The 17,828-nt window shown below is 31.6% G+C and overlaps 1 protein-coding gene across 1 annotated transcript in view; it reads right to left on the bottom strand.

Moving 5' to 3' along the window:
* The window catches only part of LOC143076666 (uncharacterized), a 103,247-nt gene that overhangs the window by 22,060 nt on the left and 63,359 nt on the right, over positions 1-17,828 (bottom strand). The window contains exons 12-13 of the mRNA XM_076252505.1: positions 17,527-17,695; positions 15,535-15,743 (exon numbers count right to left, since the gene is read on the bottom strand). Of these exons, the coding sequence (XP_076108620.1) occupies positions 15,535-15,743; positions 17,527-17,695 (378 nt within the window). The remainder of the gene's footprint in view (positions 1-15,534; positions 15,744-17,526; positions 17,696-17,828) is intronic.

The following is a 17,828-nucleotide window of genomic DNA, read 5'->3' as shown; positions in this document are numbered from 1 at the left end:
AAAAAGATGTGGTGTGTCTGCCAATGAGACATCTTTTTACAAGAGATCAAATGACACAGAAAATATCAACTATAGGTAAAAATACGACCTTCAACAATGAGTAAAGCCCATACCGCATAGTCAGCTTTAAGAGGTCGCAAAATCAGAAAATGTAAAATACTTGAAACAACAAAAAACAAATGAATATACAACAACAACAAAATTCCTTAAATTGGATATTTCTGGTGCCAATTGTTTCAAGATTTTCATATATTTGTTCTTCAAAAGGATTTAGAAAACAAAGATAATGACATTTTGCACAGTATATGCATAATAATAATAATGATTGGTCATTTGGCTAATGCTTGTCCAAACGAACCGTATTGCTCTTACTGCAACATAAATGGGCATTCTAGACGAGACTGTGAAAGTTTTAAGCAAGACCAAGAAAACCAAGGTTATAGTAAGCATGGTGATAACGACACCTTTCCGAAAGTGGGAAAATGACACTACAGATACTCTAGATGTCCTTATTGGCGCGTCCAATTGTACAAGACTCGGCGAAACAGATGAAAATATATTGAATGCTTCAAATTCAGGTGCAAATTTTAAAAATTTCACACAAACTTTGGACATTGCTGTTCAGAAGACAGATAGTTTCAAAGTTGATAAGGTTGCTATTTGTCTCGGTTCAAATTATATAAGAAAACATAAGGATGACAGTGACCAAATAAATTTACTTGTGACAAAAGCGCTAGCAGTGGCTCAAGTGAAACCCGCCTATCCAGAGTTGCATGTTGGTTTTTGTAGAATCATACCACGTAAAGGTAACAGTGCGAAAATACACAGATTAAACCAATCGGCAACAAGCGTTAACAAGTTTATAAGAAAATTGTGCGCTCGCGAAGACAATGTAGATTATGTTGATTTAGAGAAAATGTTCTATAAAAATGGAACAATCATCAGATCTATGTTTGACAAAACCGACAACAGCGGTGTGCATATAAACACTGAAGGTGCAAAAAATATAAACAGAAAACTTGACGATTTCTTTCATTCTCCAAAACCGTGCGTATAGGAACTACACACACCAACGTTCCAATACTGAACCTATAAAAGCTTAACTCAAAATATGTCAAATCAAACTGTATTATGTTAATAAGAAATCAAAAACCTAAAATTTCAAACATCATATTTGTATATTGTTTCTATTGATTGTAGACTGTAGTTTTTATTTCATATATCATATGTATAAAAAAATAACTGTTTCGGGAAGGTGAGCAGTATAAAGTCAAGTTATTTAATATTTATGATAGGTTGTTATGCTTAACCAAGTACGGTAATGCAAACGCATTATATGTGATATGTAGTGTATATAGTGTACATGTATGTGTTAAAGTTTACGTAAAGGTAATTACTCTTCATGAAGTCAAAAGCCTATTGTTTGGAAACAAAATTAAAGATCATCACGTGTCATTAAACGTTACATCAGAAGTAAACAAAACTACCTGTTCAAACTTCTACAATGAGTATAAAAATGGCATCAATAAATGTATATGGATTAAGAAATGTTAAAAAAACGTACATTAGTTTTTAATTGGATTGTTTCACAAAACATAGATCTTGTCTGTTTACAAGAAACACATTGTACACAGGACCAAACTTGGATTTGGAGCAAAGAATAGAAAAAATATGGGGTGTTGAAAATTTCTGGAATTGTGGTACAAACGAATCAAGAGGTGTGGGAGTTTTATTAAAAAAAGATTTTACGCTTTGCTTTGATGTCTCAATGATAGATGATAAAGGTAGAATGCAAATTTGTGAATTTAAAACTAACACTGCGGTTTACCATATATTTAATTTGTACAACCTAAATAATGGTTCTGAAAGGATTTTTTTTTTTTGGAAAACTGAAAAACTTTAAAAATTACTTGTATTCAGATGATGGCACAGATCATTATAAATATTTTTTTTGGAGATTTTAATTGTGCGTTAGATAGAAAACTAGATAGGTCCCCTTCACACCAAAATGATGATACAGGCTTAAACGAGTTGAAAAGTATTATATTTAATTTTGATTTAGATGATATATGGCGATCTAAATTTCCAACAATTAGACGGTACAGTTTTCAAAGAGGCAATTCAAAATCAAGAATAGATTATATTTTTTTAATGAAATCTCTTAGCTGCAAAGTTTTAAACACATGTATAATCACATTTCTATTTAGTGATCATGACATAGTTACTTCAAAAATAAAATTAGATGATATTGAAAGAGGCCCGGGAATTTGGATCAAGAATCTAAATACAATTTAGACTGATGAATTTTCAAATGCATTTAAAACGTTTAGGAAAATTGGGTTAAAAGCAAGAACCGATTCAATAGCATTCAAGAGTGGTGGGATGTAACAAAATCCAAAATTAAATTTTTGACCATGGAAATTAGTCAAAAACTAAACCGTTTATCAAAACAAAATAATGGCATTGCTTTAGAAAAACAGCTTTAAAAATTGAAACTTCAATTAAACGAATCAAATAAATCATGTGACAAAATTTTAGAATTAGAAAATAAAATTAAGGAATATTATACTAAAACTCCGCAAAAATTAGATCAAGAACTAGATGGGCCGAAGACGAACAGAAGTCGACAAAATACTTTTTTTAATTTAGAAAATAAAAATGGACAGAACAAACCATGGCAACGTGTAAAAACAGCGAACGATGAGTATAAATGTGACATTGATTCATTCTTAAATGAACAAGTAAAATTTTATACTAAACTGTTTGCCACGGAAGGGTGGGACAAAACAGCGGGCGAACAACTTTGTCAATTTATCGTAGACAAGGTAAGGAAGATCAAGAGATGTTTGATAGAGAGATAAATATCTCTGAAGTAGAAAAGGTACTTAAATTACTTAAACAAAACAAATCATCTGGCGAAGATGGTATAATATCAGAATTTTATGTTTTATACTGGGATATAATAAAAGACGATTTCTTTAGTTTACTACAAGAAATGTTTAATGATACTATATTGATTAACTCTCAACATAAGGGGGTCTTAGCCTTAATACATAAAGGAGGGGAAAGGGAAAATATAAAAAAATGAAGACCACTAACTTTACTAAATTGGGATTATAAAATTATTGCAAATATTCTATCTGAAAGACTTAAAATAGTATTGCCTAAAATTATTCATACCGATCAGAAGGGGTTTGTTAAAGGTAGAAATATAAGCGAGGCTAACCGAATGATTCAGGACATTATAGAATATATTGACAACGAAGATGAAGAAGGAATTATATTATTTTTGGATCAACAAAAAGCGTTTGATAGGGTTGAATGGGAAAGGATAGATTTTGTATTGGAGAAATTTGAATTTTGTAGGAAATTTAGAGCATGGATAAAAATGCTATTATACAATGCTACTACGTGTATCAAAAGTAATGGGTTTGTATCAAGATACTTTTATATAACTCGCTCCGCTAGGCAAGGATGTCCAAAAGCGCCTCTCTTGTATATCATATAAGCTGAACTCATGGCATGTGCGATAAAGGGTGACATTAAAATAGAAGGATTAGAATTACCAGGAGGGGGAGGGAACTTTATAGAATCTAAATTATGTATGTTTGCAGATGACACCCAGGTATTTAATAAAAATGAAAAATCTGTAGAAAAGTAGGAAGCTTAAAGGTAAAACACTTATAGTAAACAATATGATACTTTCTCTTTGTTCTCACGAGATCGAAAGACGAGGAATTCCGGATAAGTATACTAAAGAGCTAAATAATATAATTTGGAACTTTATATGGGACGGAAAAGTGAACCAGGTAGATAGAAATGTCAGCTGTTTGGACGAAATAAAAGGGGGATGGGAATAGTAAGTATAGATACATTTATAAAAAGTAAACAAACAAAACTTATAAATCGTTTAGTTCAGGAGCCATTGGAAATCTGAAATGCCACCTGTAAGTATTGGCTTCGGAAATTTGACGAAAAATATAATGATGTTTTTTTTGTGTGTAAATGTTCAAGTTTAAATGGTTTAGATATGAACCAACTACCACAAGTTTATCAGAAAATTATAAATACGTGGTCAGGATTCATTCAAAATGTTAAAATACCTCCATATAAAAGTGCTATTTTAAATACGAGGATATTTGGAAACTCTTCTATTCTTTTCAAAAACAAACCATTGTTTTACTCTTCTTTTTTAAAACGCGGTATCACAACTATCCAGTACATTTGGAATTTAGAAACTACAGATTTCATTAGCTGTAATGAAATTTATAGGAAGCTGATTGATCGGATTTGCAAAAATTAAACATCAATTCCTAACGATTCCGTGCAAATTTTGAAATCTTGCGGAAAACCAGAATTTGTATTATGAAAGTAAATTAAAGATATCAAATGACCTTGAGGTCATTAACTTAAACAACCAAAAAATCAAAACATCAAAGTTAAAACTCAATTATATTCGTACGGTTGTAAATAAAGATGCATCTCCAAAATGTCAAATTAAGTGGGAGGAAATATTTGGAACAAATATACCTTGGGAAAATATGTGGTCGGGATTAAAAAATTTGAAAATTGAAAATAAAGTAAACGAATTCCAATGGAAATCCTTGCACAATAATTTGTATACTGAAGAAAGATTAAAAAAATAAAGATATCAAATGGCAAATGCCACATTTGTCAAAATGACAATAATATATGCAACACTTATTTTTTCTGTTGTAGTACATCACAGTTAATTTTAAAAACCTCCAAGAAATACTTATCAAATCAAACATAGGAATAAATAATCCATTTAGTGAAAAGGTGGTTCTAATGGGTAAAAACACGGGAGAACTAAAATATGATAATTTTTTAAACATAATTATCCTATATTTTAAATGGACACTATGGAAAATTAGGAATTCAATAAAATTTAACAAAACGCATAAACCACCACAAGATATATGTAAAATCTGGAAACAAAACTTGAAAATTAATCTAAAATTTGTTCTTCTTTTGAGAGGCGTTGATAAAATTGATAAGACAAAATTGGAGTCTGTAATAATGAAAATTTAGACATTTAATATAGTATGATATAGCTTGAGTCAAAGTACATTTTTTATGGTTTATAATATTAGAATATCATTCGTATCAATTTATATAAACATAAAAAAAAATGATAAAAAAGTATTAGCCTATCATTTTTATTGTAGATATTGCACATCTTTTATGTGATATTTTATAATTATTTACTTACTATTTTGAAATTAAAGTATAGAACTGTTAGATGCTTCTAACATTGTATGGATATATTTGTTACACTAATTGTAAATCCAAGGTTAAAGTGGACTACTTTTTTTTATTGCCTTCTATTTCCCCTGGATAAATGGTTTCATTTGTAAACAGGGACCCTTAGCCTGATACTGGACGATTAAGGTAATTGTACACAGGAAATATTTAGAAATAAAACGTTTTATTGTCTTTAAAAAAAAGAAAAAAAGGAAAAGTTTTAAGCAATGTGTGGTAACGAAATCCCTGACTTAATAATTTACCAGTAAAACATAAATTACGTTCGTTAAAATCAAGAACATCTCAACAGACACGAGCATAGCGAACATGTTGTGAAAAATAAAAAATAAATAGATTGTGCCATAGGATCAACACCAACCCAAAAAGGGAATATCTATATTAGAGAACGAAAAAAACGTCTCTTTTTCTCATAAATGTTAGTGTGGAGTTTCCGGTGTCAACTGAAATATCTAAATCTCGGAGAGGACGGTTACTACCATTAACATTTTATTTATTAAAAGTAAGTTCCTTTGGGTATATTTCTGTAGTATATTTCTTGATTATGTAACGAAAAACAATCATCAAGATAACGGTATGTGTTTTTATCTTTTTTTCAATTGAATGCATTTTAGATGGGCAGTCTTCGATGAGTTGGGTCATAACAGTACACACAAACAAGTCTGTTATTAAAGGGGCGCAACTTTTGTCATTAGGAATACCTACAACCTGTAAGCTTTGTTGCCGAAAAGTACATGCATATTACGAAGAAAATTAACAGCGTCAATCATCCCATCACACCTCCAGTAAGTATTTCTAGCATATAAATCTTTCCCTTTAAAGATGAAAGTTTCAATTGAGTTGCAGCAAATATATTTGCATTAAGATATATCAAATGACAGTTTAATAGAGGAACATTTTTGCTTGATAAGAGTGTTTGGAAGTAAGTTTAAAGAGTTGAAAAGTCAAAACTATCAACAGAATCAAAAGGACAATCGAAAGCACGTAATTTTATCTAAAACATTCAAAGAATTAACACTCCAAAAATAGTTCCACTTTTTTCAAACATTTTATTACAAAAGTTATGATAAGTTCTTATATTAAAATTTACTGTTACAAAATGATAGAAATTATTATAAATTAAGGAATGTATCTCCCTTATGCAAAGCTCTGATTCCTTTCACGGATTTGGCTATACTTTTTGGACCTTTTGGATTATAGCTCTTCATCTTTTATATAAGCTTTGGATTTGAAATATTTTGGCCACGAGCATCACTGAAGAGACATGTATTGTCGAAATGCGCATCTGGTGCAAGAAAATTGGTACCGTTAATTTTATTCTTAAAGTTAGTCGTTAATGAAGTAGATTAGTTGTAGAACACTTACTAGAGGCGGCGATGAAACGATATTTTACTGTTTTTTAGGAATTGTTTTGAAGTTTAGGTAACCAATACATAATAGGGAGCTTTAAATGTTTAGAAGAGACCTTAAACTAAGATGTCAGTGGTCATGATATGTTTGTTTACTACATGACTCTCTGTAGAGCGCACTAACTTGAATGTAGATGAATTTAAAATTTCATTCTTAAGAATATCCGTGTAGTATTTGAGGCATACTAACACCACATTGTTGCCTGATTTGTCAGCCGGTACAAACACGAACCGCTTTGGAAAGTCTTGAATATAAAAAAAAGTGAAGCTGTAGTATGATTGCTAATGACACAACTCTCCACAGGAGACTAAATGACAAAGAAATTAATAATTTAATGTCCTCTTACGGCTTTCATCAATGATCAAAGCCCACACCGCCTAGTATGCTATAAAAGACTCTGAAAAGACACATTTAAAACAATTTAAACAAGGAACTAACAAAGTTTATTTCTGGAAATAGCCGTATTATGTAATCTTTTTATTTGTTCCTGAATTTTAATAATATGATATTCGAATATCCATAGCATTCATATATTTATTTAAATGAATTTATTTAAACATTTGTTAAATAAGAATCAAGATATTAAAGTTTATTTCTTAATCTGTGAATAGGCGTATTATGTTCTTTTTTTCTTAATTATTTTCATAATATGATATTCGAATATCCACAGTATTCATACATTTATCTGAATAAATCTATTTAAGAACAAACAAAAAATTTCTCATTTACACTAATTTTCACTAAACGAGTAAAGATCGTCTTTTGTGACCTAACAACACTGTTTCCAATCTATTTTAGATGGAGGATTATATTTCTGTCCTTTTTCGAAAAGTGTTTAATCTCTTCGTCTTGGACGATATTGAGGTTTCACTTTAGTAATATCGCAATAAGATCATAATTAAACTTCGACGCTTCACAGTTTTTAATATTTTCTTATGTTACTGACGTAGAATTAAAAATGAAACTTCTGTTGATTTTTTTATATATGTGTACGACATAAAAAATAGTTCTGTGTTACTAAAATAAGGAGATATAGAGATAAGATTACATATAATCTATAAGTTGATAACATTATTACCTCTGTTAACGTATTTAATCTTCAGAACGTGCCGTTTACGATCGTCAGGTTTATCGAAACGCGGTAACGTCCTATGGTAAAAAAAGTGTTATTGTACGCGAATATTCATAGAGTGGGCTGAAGAAAGAGAATGTGTCACACTTCTTGAAAATATGATGTAATTTACTAATTGATTTGTCACCCAGTTTACATTATAATTAATGCCTACCATGTAGTAAGTACATGTAGGAGATTATCAAGTGTATAATTTATACGATATTGTCGTTGGTTTCAATTTATACGTTTGACATGAGAACTATTATTAAGTTGTTTTTCATCAACAATATTAATGATATGAATACAAAAAGTTTCAGATATGTTCCCTTGTTGAAGAATATTTTCAATTAGACCCCGGGGATTAGCTTTCTGAAGTCGTTAGTTCTCGTGAATCTTCAAATTGTTTATGCGATTGCCCTTGTTGTTTCTGGATCGTTTCGAGTGGTTAGAATCTTATAAATATACTATTGTGCTTGTGTTTTCCTAAATTTTGGTAAATTGGAACTCTGAGGTTTTCGAAAGTGGTAAAGATGTTCCTATTTTCGTTTAAAAAAGTCTCATTTCCGTTTGTCCTACATATTGTATACCACACGTTAGTTTCGTTCAAGTAACCAGGTAAATAAGGCTTTGTGTTTTTCATGTAATGTCACAGGAACAGGAAAACGAAAAAAAACTCTCCCGTTTACTGCTAACCTTACAGTATTATCAGAAGATAATCCATGTAATCTTTGTCATTTTCATTGCATTGAATGGGAGTATTGTTGGATATCCACGTGCTTTTCTATTTATAATCTGGCTGTAGGAGTCATGCAATCTTTAACATACATTTCTTGTCATTTCTTAAAATTGTGATTAATTATGCGTATCAAAAAAAGAGTGCACACACTGAAATGTCTCGCCTTCTTTACTAATCATTGATATTATGTTGATAGTCCTAAATATAAAGCTTTAAATTCTCCTGCTCGTCCGAATTTAAAGTACATTGTATTTGATCTCTTAATTCAATAGGCTATAAACAAGAAATACACAGGTATAGGATTAGTTTCTCGCAGTAACATCGAATTTTCTCTTGCGATACAATATTTTATTTACTTTATTGTACATATTTCTTCGATTGCAACAATATATAAATACATGACATATAACATTGTTCTTCTTTCGCATCGTTTCTTTTTCCTCGGCTAATACCTCCAACGCCTGTACGTACAATAAACATACATGTAGCAGCAACTGCATATATACCTATGTGACCAACTTCAATTCGACGTAACTGCGAGCACCTTCGATACTAATACATTTAAATGCCAAACTTTATATAGTACCTTTAACCTCACCCGTAAAAACCGCCAAAACTTTCCTCGTGCCTTATGCACCTACCATTAAATCTATAAATAGTACATACTGTTACAAAAACAGTATCTGAACTAGTTATACTAGTTCCCATCTATAAATGATTACTACAAATAGCAAACGGGAAAAACCCTATTTCAAACGAAATAAAATACATTTATTACAACTGTCACATAAAATTAACATAAACCAAGAAAACTAAACATTGACCTTTGAACCATCAAAATGATGTCAAGGTCAGATGAACCATGGAAGGTAGGTAGGCAGGCAGGCATGTACAAATAACAATTCTTCCATACAATAAATATTGTTGACCTATTGCTTATAGTTTAAGAAAAACAGACCAAAACACAAAACCTGGACATGTACACCTTACAGGGCTTCCATACACCGAATATACTAGACCTATTGCTTATAGTATCTCAGATATGGACTTGACCACCAAAACTTAACCTTGTTCACTGATCTATGATGTGAGGTCGAGGTCAAGTGAAAAATGTCTGACGGGCATGAGGAAAAAAATCTTAACTTTTTTTTCAAGTAATCACTTAAACACGAAAAGGAGGTCACGGATATTGGACATGTGACTGACGGAAACTTCGTAACATGTGGCATCCACATACAAAGTATGAAGCATCCAGGTCTTCCACCTTCTAAAATATAAAGCTTTTAAGAAGTGAGCTAACACCGCTGCCGCCGCCGCCGCCGGATCACTATCCCTATGTCGAGCTTTCTGCAACAAATGGTGCAGGCTCGACAAAAAATGAAGACAAAAGTCATAATTATATTGAAAAAGAATTACTGTAACGGAATACAAAAACCATTTATAAAACAGTCGAATAATTCTTATAACAAGAATGTGTCCTCAGTACACGAATGCCCCACTCGCACTATCATTTTCTATGTTCAGTGGACCGTGAAATTGGGGTAAAATCTTTAATTTGGCATTAAAATTAGAAAGATAATATCATCGGGAACATGTGTACCAAGTTTGAAGTCGATTGGACTTCAACTTCATCAAAAACTACCTCGACCAAAAACTTTAACCTGAAGCGGGACAGGTGGGGCATAAAAACAACTTAAAAGGAAGACAGATACATAACTAACATAGATCCAAGAACAGTTTTATCGTATAGAATTTATCTAGACAGAAAATGCAAATAAAAAAAGAATCGTATCTGATCTTACCAAAACTACTCTTGTAGTGTAGTGTATAAATATTGGGACATGTTATATCAAAATAATAGAAATGTATATAAAGTGACCACTGTCAAAAGATGAATAAAGATTTGAACAGTGGATAAATCAAAATTGTAGATATGTGATAATCATGACCTTCATTATCAGAGAACGAAATGCCACCAAAACTTTTTTCGACAAAATCACACATTGGAAGACAGGACTCAGCTTGTCCCTAAACAATAAGGTATACTATAAATAGAAGATGTGGTATGAGTGTCAATGAGACAACTCTTCACAAGAGACAAAACGATACAGAAATTAACAGCAATAGGTCATTAAGAGGCAAAGTGGTATATAGAGAAGACAAATCCATACTTTGAACAGATTCGAAAGCAACAATATGGGCATGCAGTTTATCAAGTACTTCGTACGATTCTATAACACTCATTCTCGTAGACCTTATTTAACCTGGTAACCAAGTATATTTGAAAGCAGTGGAACAATAACTTGAAGACGAAATAAATCTATAATTGTATTGTGGTTTGTGTAGTTTCAGATACCATTAAATAGTTTGAACTTTCATCTAATATGGTTCTGCTTGTAAAGAGGTAGTAAAACGTTTATGTTTTTAAACAATTTCTTTTCTGAAAATTGAGCCAGTTGTGAAATTTGTAAACTTGCAATATCCTTTTACCGAACCTCAATATAATTTAACGTAAAACAATAATGATATTATTTGCAGCCTTATCAGCACTTTTAAATTAGTTTATTTTTATTCGAGAAATAGGACTATTATAGATGGTTTAGGAGTTAAATGTTCTTCAAATGTTTAATATCAACTATTTGCATTACTAAGCTGAAAAAAGGACTCAAAGGGTCTGTTCTCAGATAAAAAAAAATTATCGATTGTATGCAGTAAGTGTGATGTTACTATACGTATTCTACTTAATTTTTGACGGTTGCGATATTTAAGTCCTTTTCTTATGGTTGATATCTATATTGGGAAAAGGTCACAAAGCTAACAAATATCTTTGTTCAGCATTACAAAAACTTTGAGTCTAAAATATGAATACCAAATTGCTTAGAAAAAACTTCCTTATTGTCTGCACATTAGGAATGGTACATGTGTTGTTTGTCACTATAGTTTAAGTTTAAGTTTACAGTGATATGCAGTGAAGTTTAGCGTTTGATAGTTCATTGATTACATTCTGGCGTATCATAAACAAACAACTTGTAACGTCTCATTTCATTGGCCGAAAGATTCAAATACAACAGCAATGTAGTCAGTGTGGACGTGAATTGACAAAGGTGACCGACAATGGAATTGACTATGTTACTACGAACGTTAAAACAATGACTTGTATAGTTTACAAATCTTGGGTCAAAAGAATTAAATAAATGTTTTGTTAACTTCATCTAGTGGGGTCGAAATATTATACTGATATTTTGTATTAAGTAATATTCTAAGTTCTTTATGCATACAGCAACTCAATAATCTTGTACCCGGCATGATGAGAAAGTATAAGGATAAAATAAAATACATGTGCCGCTTTTATACGGATGAATATATGAACCACTTTTGATTTCTTTCATACTGACGATAGGTTATGATCCTAACAATGTCGTAGTCACTTATAATAAGTATCTCATAATACTGATCCATTACGATAATTAATGATGAGTTGCACTGGCATTACTCTTTTATTATTTTCATGCTATAACACACATACACAGTTAGTAGCTATAAGTGTACCACAAAGATAGAAACAAAATAACTTTAATCGTATCATTGGTGCACCTGAATGAATTCAGTAAAGGCAGAATGTTGTAATGAATTGAAATATTACATCGGCGAAGATTATTTCTGTTGCATGTGTGGAACTAAATAATAAATTAATACTTGTGAGAAATGTCGTAATTTATAAGGAACAATTCTCGTTTGAATTCGGGACCTTTTATAGCTGACTATGCGGTATGGGCTTTGCTCATTATTGAAAGCCGTACAGTGACCTATAGTTGTTAATTTCTGTTTCATTTTGGTCTCTTGTGGAGAGTTGTCTCATTGGCAATCACATCTTTTTTTTTAAATATAAATGTACTGTTTTCGATTTTAAATGGATGAACATTTATCTTTTAATTTTATACTGTAAGAATAGAGCTGCATAACATTGTTGAACTATCCGCTAAAGTATATGTAGTATGTATTCGCATTTAAAATGAATTACAAAACGAAACGTGTATGATAAACTGATAAAACAAAATATCAAGAAATTAAGGATGACTAAATGCATGTACAAGAAGAAACTCACCTTTTTATCAATACGTTTAAATGATTAAATGAATAAATACTTTTTTTAAACTGTTTTTTTCTATTTACATAGATATAGGAAGATGTGGTGTGAGTGCCAATGAGACAACTCCCCATCCAAATCTATACTATTAAACGAGAAGACCTCATTTTTTGGTGTCGCTTCTCTTCTTTCCAGAATAAATTAATCAACACGCCTCTGTGTCCTATAGGTACAGTGCATAGTCGCATTTGTCGTCCATTCATATGATTATTCAGATTGAGTTATTTTAGGAGAAAAACGAGAAACAAGGTGTCAGACCACCAGTTACTCCCTCCAATTTAGAACGTATGTAAAAGTAGCCCTACTCTGACACAAAATAGTGCTTTTGATGTCCTTGTTTACTTAAACTAACCAACAAATTTGCAGAAATGAAACTTTTGGTGAAAGAGAAATATATCTAGATCATTTTGAGCCAAAATTTACTTGTCTATGAGTTTGCATTAAAAATTGAGGATTAATGCGCTCCATAGTATACTAAGTTTAGATTTCCAGAAAACCAGGTTTTTGTTTTGGAGTACCTCTGTTTGATGGTCAGTTATTTTGTTAGAAGGCTTTAAAGGTATGGTGAAAATTGGCATGTAGAAAGCTGATACATGTACAATTAAGGATATACCTGGTTTCTATGAAGTTAAACTTAAGGTAAAATATTTAGAAAGCTGTGAAAATTACAAAATTTGGTTGAACAGATAGGGATTTTTAATTGGTGGTCTGACACCAAAAGGCATCCGGATATTGTCCCGTCATTGTACGAAATTTTAAGTCAGATTAGACTTCCGGTTTGCGTTTTTTTCTGTATACTTTGAACATACATATACTACGAATAAAGTGTATTTTCAGAATTTTATCTGCTATCATTTTCAATTTTACTATCCACGGCGGTCACAGAGTTTATTAAATAGAGAGGGTCTGTATACTATATCAATGATCACCATGGATCGATTAGTAAACTTAAAATTGAAAGTAAATACGTTTTATTTATATAGTAATGAATGTTCATAATATACAGATAAGCGCTAAAATTATTCATGTGAACTTTTGATACTTTTTCTGAAATTCTCCAGTCATTAAATCTTTTACAAAATTCATTGATTACATAAAAAAAAGAAGATGTGGTATGATTGCCATGTTAAGACAACTCTCCACAAGAGACCAAAATGACACAGATATTAACAACTATAGGTCACCGTACGGCCTTCAACAAAGAGCAAAGCCCTACCGCATACTCAGCTTCAAAAGGCCCGAAATGACAATGTAAAACAATGCAAACGAGAAAACTAGCGGCCTTATTTATGTACAAAAAATGAACGAAAAACAAATATGTAACACATAAACAAACGAATCCACTGAATTACAGGCTCCTTACTTAAATAAATGTTCATAACATACTAAATGTATGTTCATATTGAAATTGATAGAAAACCAAAAATTGGGAACTTTGGAAATAAAGGTCCCCAATAACCTATGACTTATGATACTTTTCTGAAATTCTCCAGTCATTCTGTATTTTACAAAATGCTTCCAACAACACTTTCCATACTTTAAACTACGCTCTGAATGCCCGCGATTTCGCGGGTGTGTTCTAGTAACAATTTATAAAAGTAAACCATTATAGGTCAATGTAAGGCCTTCAACACGGAGCCTTGGCTCTCACTGAACAACAAGCTATAAAGGGCCCCAAAATTACTAGTGTAAAACCATTCAAACGGGAAAACCAACGGTCTATAAATATTTACAATATATAATTTACGTTCATTTTTCAACCAAAAATAGCCAAACCTAATGAAGTATATCGTTGGAGTTTATAAACTACATTTAATTATCCCCTGTGCCATGATTGGCCATCTCCGTTTTTTCTAAACAAAACATGGTTGGTTACATGTTATGAATTTGCTTACAATTTCGGGATTTTTTTTCTCAAGTAAATGGAATCAGTAAAAAAATCACTATCCTATGTCGAATACCTACAACTTGGCACAGAATATGTAAGTACGATTTCCTTTTTCAAGTACAACGTTAATTCATCGAGTCCATTGAGTAAAAGAAAATGCATGATAAGCAACTTGGGGGGGAGGGGGGGTGAATATATGAATTGAGTTTTTTTTTTTTATCCTACATTGAACTTTTGATGTCGTCCCTTCATCTAGAGGAGACATTTAAATTGGATATTTAGATGTGAAAACTGTTAAGATTTTAAAGTTTAAACTTTACTACCAATTGCAGACAATTATGAAACCAATGAATTTCACATGCACATTTGTAAAAGCTATAATTGGGATTGGAATCATGTGACGATAGAAGCTTTAAACGACCTTGACTAGATATGTGAATATTAATAGGTTCATTCAATGTTATAGTACGTGTGTTCTATTTTCGAAGGAGTGAGGTCGCAGGTTTGAATTGACCAATGAAAACGATCGTTCCTTAGAGAGTTAATCTAATAAAGTTTGTTTGACTGATTACGTCGCACTACCTTTCGCTAAGCTTTGTCGTATATGAGTGTAGACACAGATACATTACATTTTCAATTTTAGAAAATATTTACATACACTACAACAGTTTCACCTGAAAGGAACACGATATAAATATTACCTCCTTATATTCAACATAAATATCAAATCGACTAACACCAACCAAAAACGAATAAAAGGGTATTGCAATTGAGATAGTTACAGATCTATATAGGTATTGCAATTGAGATAGTTACAGATCTATATAAACTTTTTTCAATTTCTTGTGATCTCTCCGATTACGTAACTTGGTGGTTTCTCACCAAAATAAGATCCAAATGATTACGATACGTCAATTTCCAGAGGTTTTAATTACATTAACTAAAGTTTAACTTACTTCCAAAAATTCTGTCTTCATTTCTTTCTCTAACCCACTAGCTGTATTAAGGAGGATATCAAAATTCTCTAGTACTTGATTGATCCTCATAGAATTATAATCTGTTTCATTTGCTACCAGTTTTGTATATTCAGCTAAAGCTTGTGTTTGGTGATGAATATCATTGACTAATTCAAGACCAAGAGTTGTACCACTCAACAAATGTTGACCTAAACAAAAATAACGTGGATATTATTTTAACATTTATTTTGCTGTATGATTGAAAGATTCATGAAACGTTAGACATGATCAATCTATGACAAAATGAATTGAGTTCACATTATAAAATTGTTAATTGAAATGGGGCATGTGTCAAAGAGACAACAACCCGACCATAGAGGAGGCAACAGCAGAAGGTTCCCAACAGGTCTCCAATACAGCGAGAAATTTCCATAACCGTAGGCGACCGTCCGCTTCATTTTTTTATTTTTCTATAAGTTTTCCTTATGGTCGTGAAGTATAACAAATGTAAAACAAAATAGGAACCAAAAAGCCAGCATAACTGTAAAGAATTTTGTTTATTGTAATTAAGATATATAAGTATTCGCCAGAATTAAACAGTTGTGATCAAGTGGATTTATGTGCCCAATAAGAAAAACAATGTGTCGAAACTACTTAGGTGGGGCTTATAAATAACTTAAGGGTATGATGCAGCTTATTGTAGGTTCTGGTTTATGTGACTACAGGATGTCAGGACTTTCAAACTATTCCTGTAATATTTATATGTTTTCTTTTATACATTACAATAATTGAAAAAAATATAAGTTAAAAAAAGGCAACATATACCGACGAAACATTAAATGTCATAAGTGGAACACAAACTGACAATCAAGAAACAGACCAAAAATACAAACAGTAGTACACAAAACAAAAACACAAAAAAATGTTCATAGGACAATATTTTGCTTTACAGTACAACATAGAAAAACACTCTTATACATATGCATAAATATAGGACGTGCACTTATCATTTTTTTCCTGCTTGTCTGAAAGTAAAAGCAGTTTATCTTGTCAAGGAGTTAAGTAACTCCATTGATCAATGATTTTGTGTTTTTGTCTATTATTTAGTTTTTGTGAACTAGTTTGGATAATCGTAAATCTGACACCTTTGATTGGGCAAAACAAAACAATATGTGTGTTTCTTACACCTCTACTTACTCTAATACTCCTCCTCTACCCTAAAGGTTTTTTTAACATTTGCTTAATATATGTATGCTTTGTCTATTTGTCATTTTATTTTTCTTAGTTGATAAATTTCTTTGTTTTGATAGTGATAACGATAATAACACAATATTGACTTTACCTTTTTTCCTAATATGTTTGTTTGTTTTGTTCACACATTGGTGTCAATATAACGAAATTGTATGCAGCTGTCATACAAGTGAGAGTTTTAGCTAGCTTTAACACCAGGTTTAATCCTCTACTTTTTTCTTTTTCTTTACATGAGAAAATGCCTGTTACCAGCCAGAAATATGACAGTTATTTTCCATTCGTTTGAGCTTTTGATTTTGCCATTTGATATGGGACGTTCCGTTTTGAATTTTTCCTTATTATTGTTTTTTTTAACTTTTTATGTCTTCTTCCGACTGGCAGTAAAACCATTGTCAAAGTGTATCATTTGTTTGGCTGCAGTGACGTACGGTTAGATCGGGAACGTAAAATACGATGCCTCGTATGAAGAGAGTACCACACTCTAGAACACTTTATACATCTCATTATGGGGTCTGTATGTGATCTGTTGTAAGGCTAAACTTTTGTTCAACAGTTTTCCTCACTTTCCAATGGCAGTTTGAATTTCACTGACCTTTATCCCTGATGGCATCTAAAAGTGAATCTCTTTATCATGTTAATTAACTACTTGTTCTCGTTATGAACATGCATAAAGTTATTGCCACTGTACGTGAAGCAACACACAATCAATCAAATAGGGGCTCACACATATTTATACATTACCATTTAATTTCCATTTTTCCATTTCCTGTACGATTTTACGTTCTTCGGTGGAACTAAGATTGATGTCCTTCATTAGCTTTTCCATAAGCTGAAATGAATTGGAATACTTCACAGCGTCCCATGCAGTAAAATCACAATGCGCCCATTGATTCCTTATATTTCCTCGTACCTGACATGAAACAAAATGCATACTATAACTTGTATAACTTGTATTCGATGTCTTAGCATGCTTATTAATTAGTTCAGTAAGAGTATTTGCAGGTTAAATAGTAGGCCATTAAAGTGTTTCACAATGACAAGTC

This window comes from Mytilus galloprovincialis, chromosome 5 (genome assembly GCF_965363235.1).
Source record: "Mytilus galloprovincialis chromosome 5, xbMytGall1.hap1.1, whole genome shotgun sequence".
NCBI lineage: Eukaryota > Metazoa > Mollusca > Bivalvia > Mytilida > Mytilidae > Mytilus > Mytilus galloprovincialis.
This window is presented reverse-complemented; position numbering and strand designations above follow the sequence as displayed.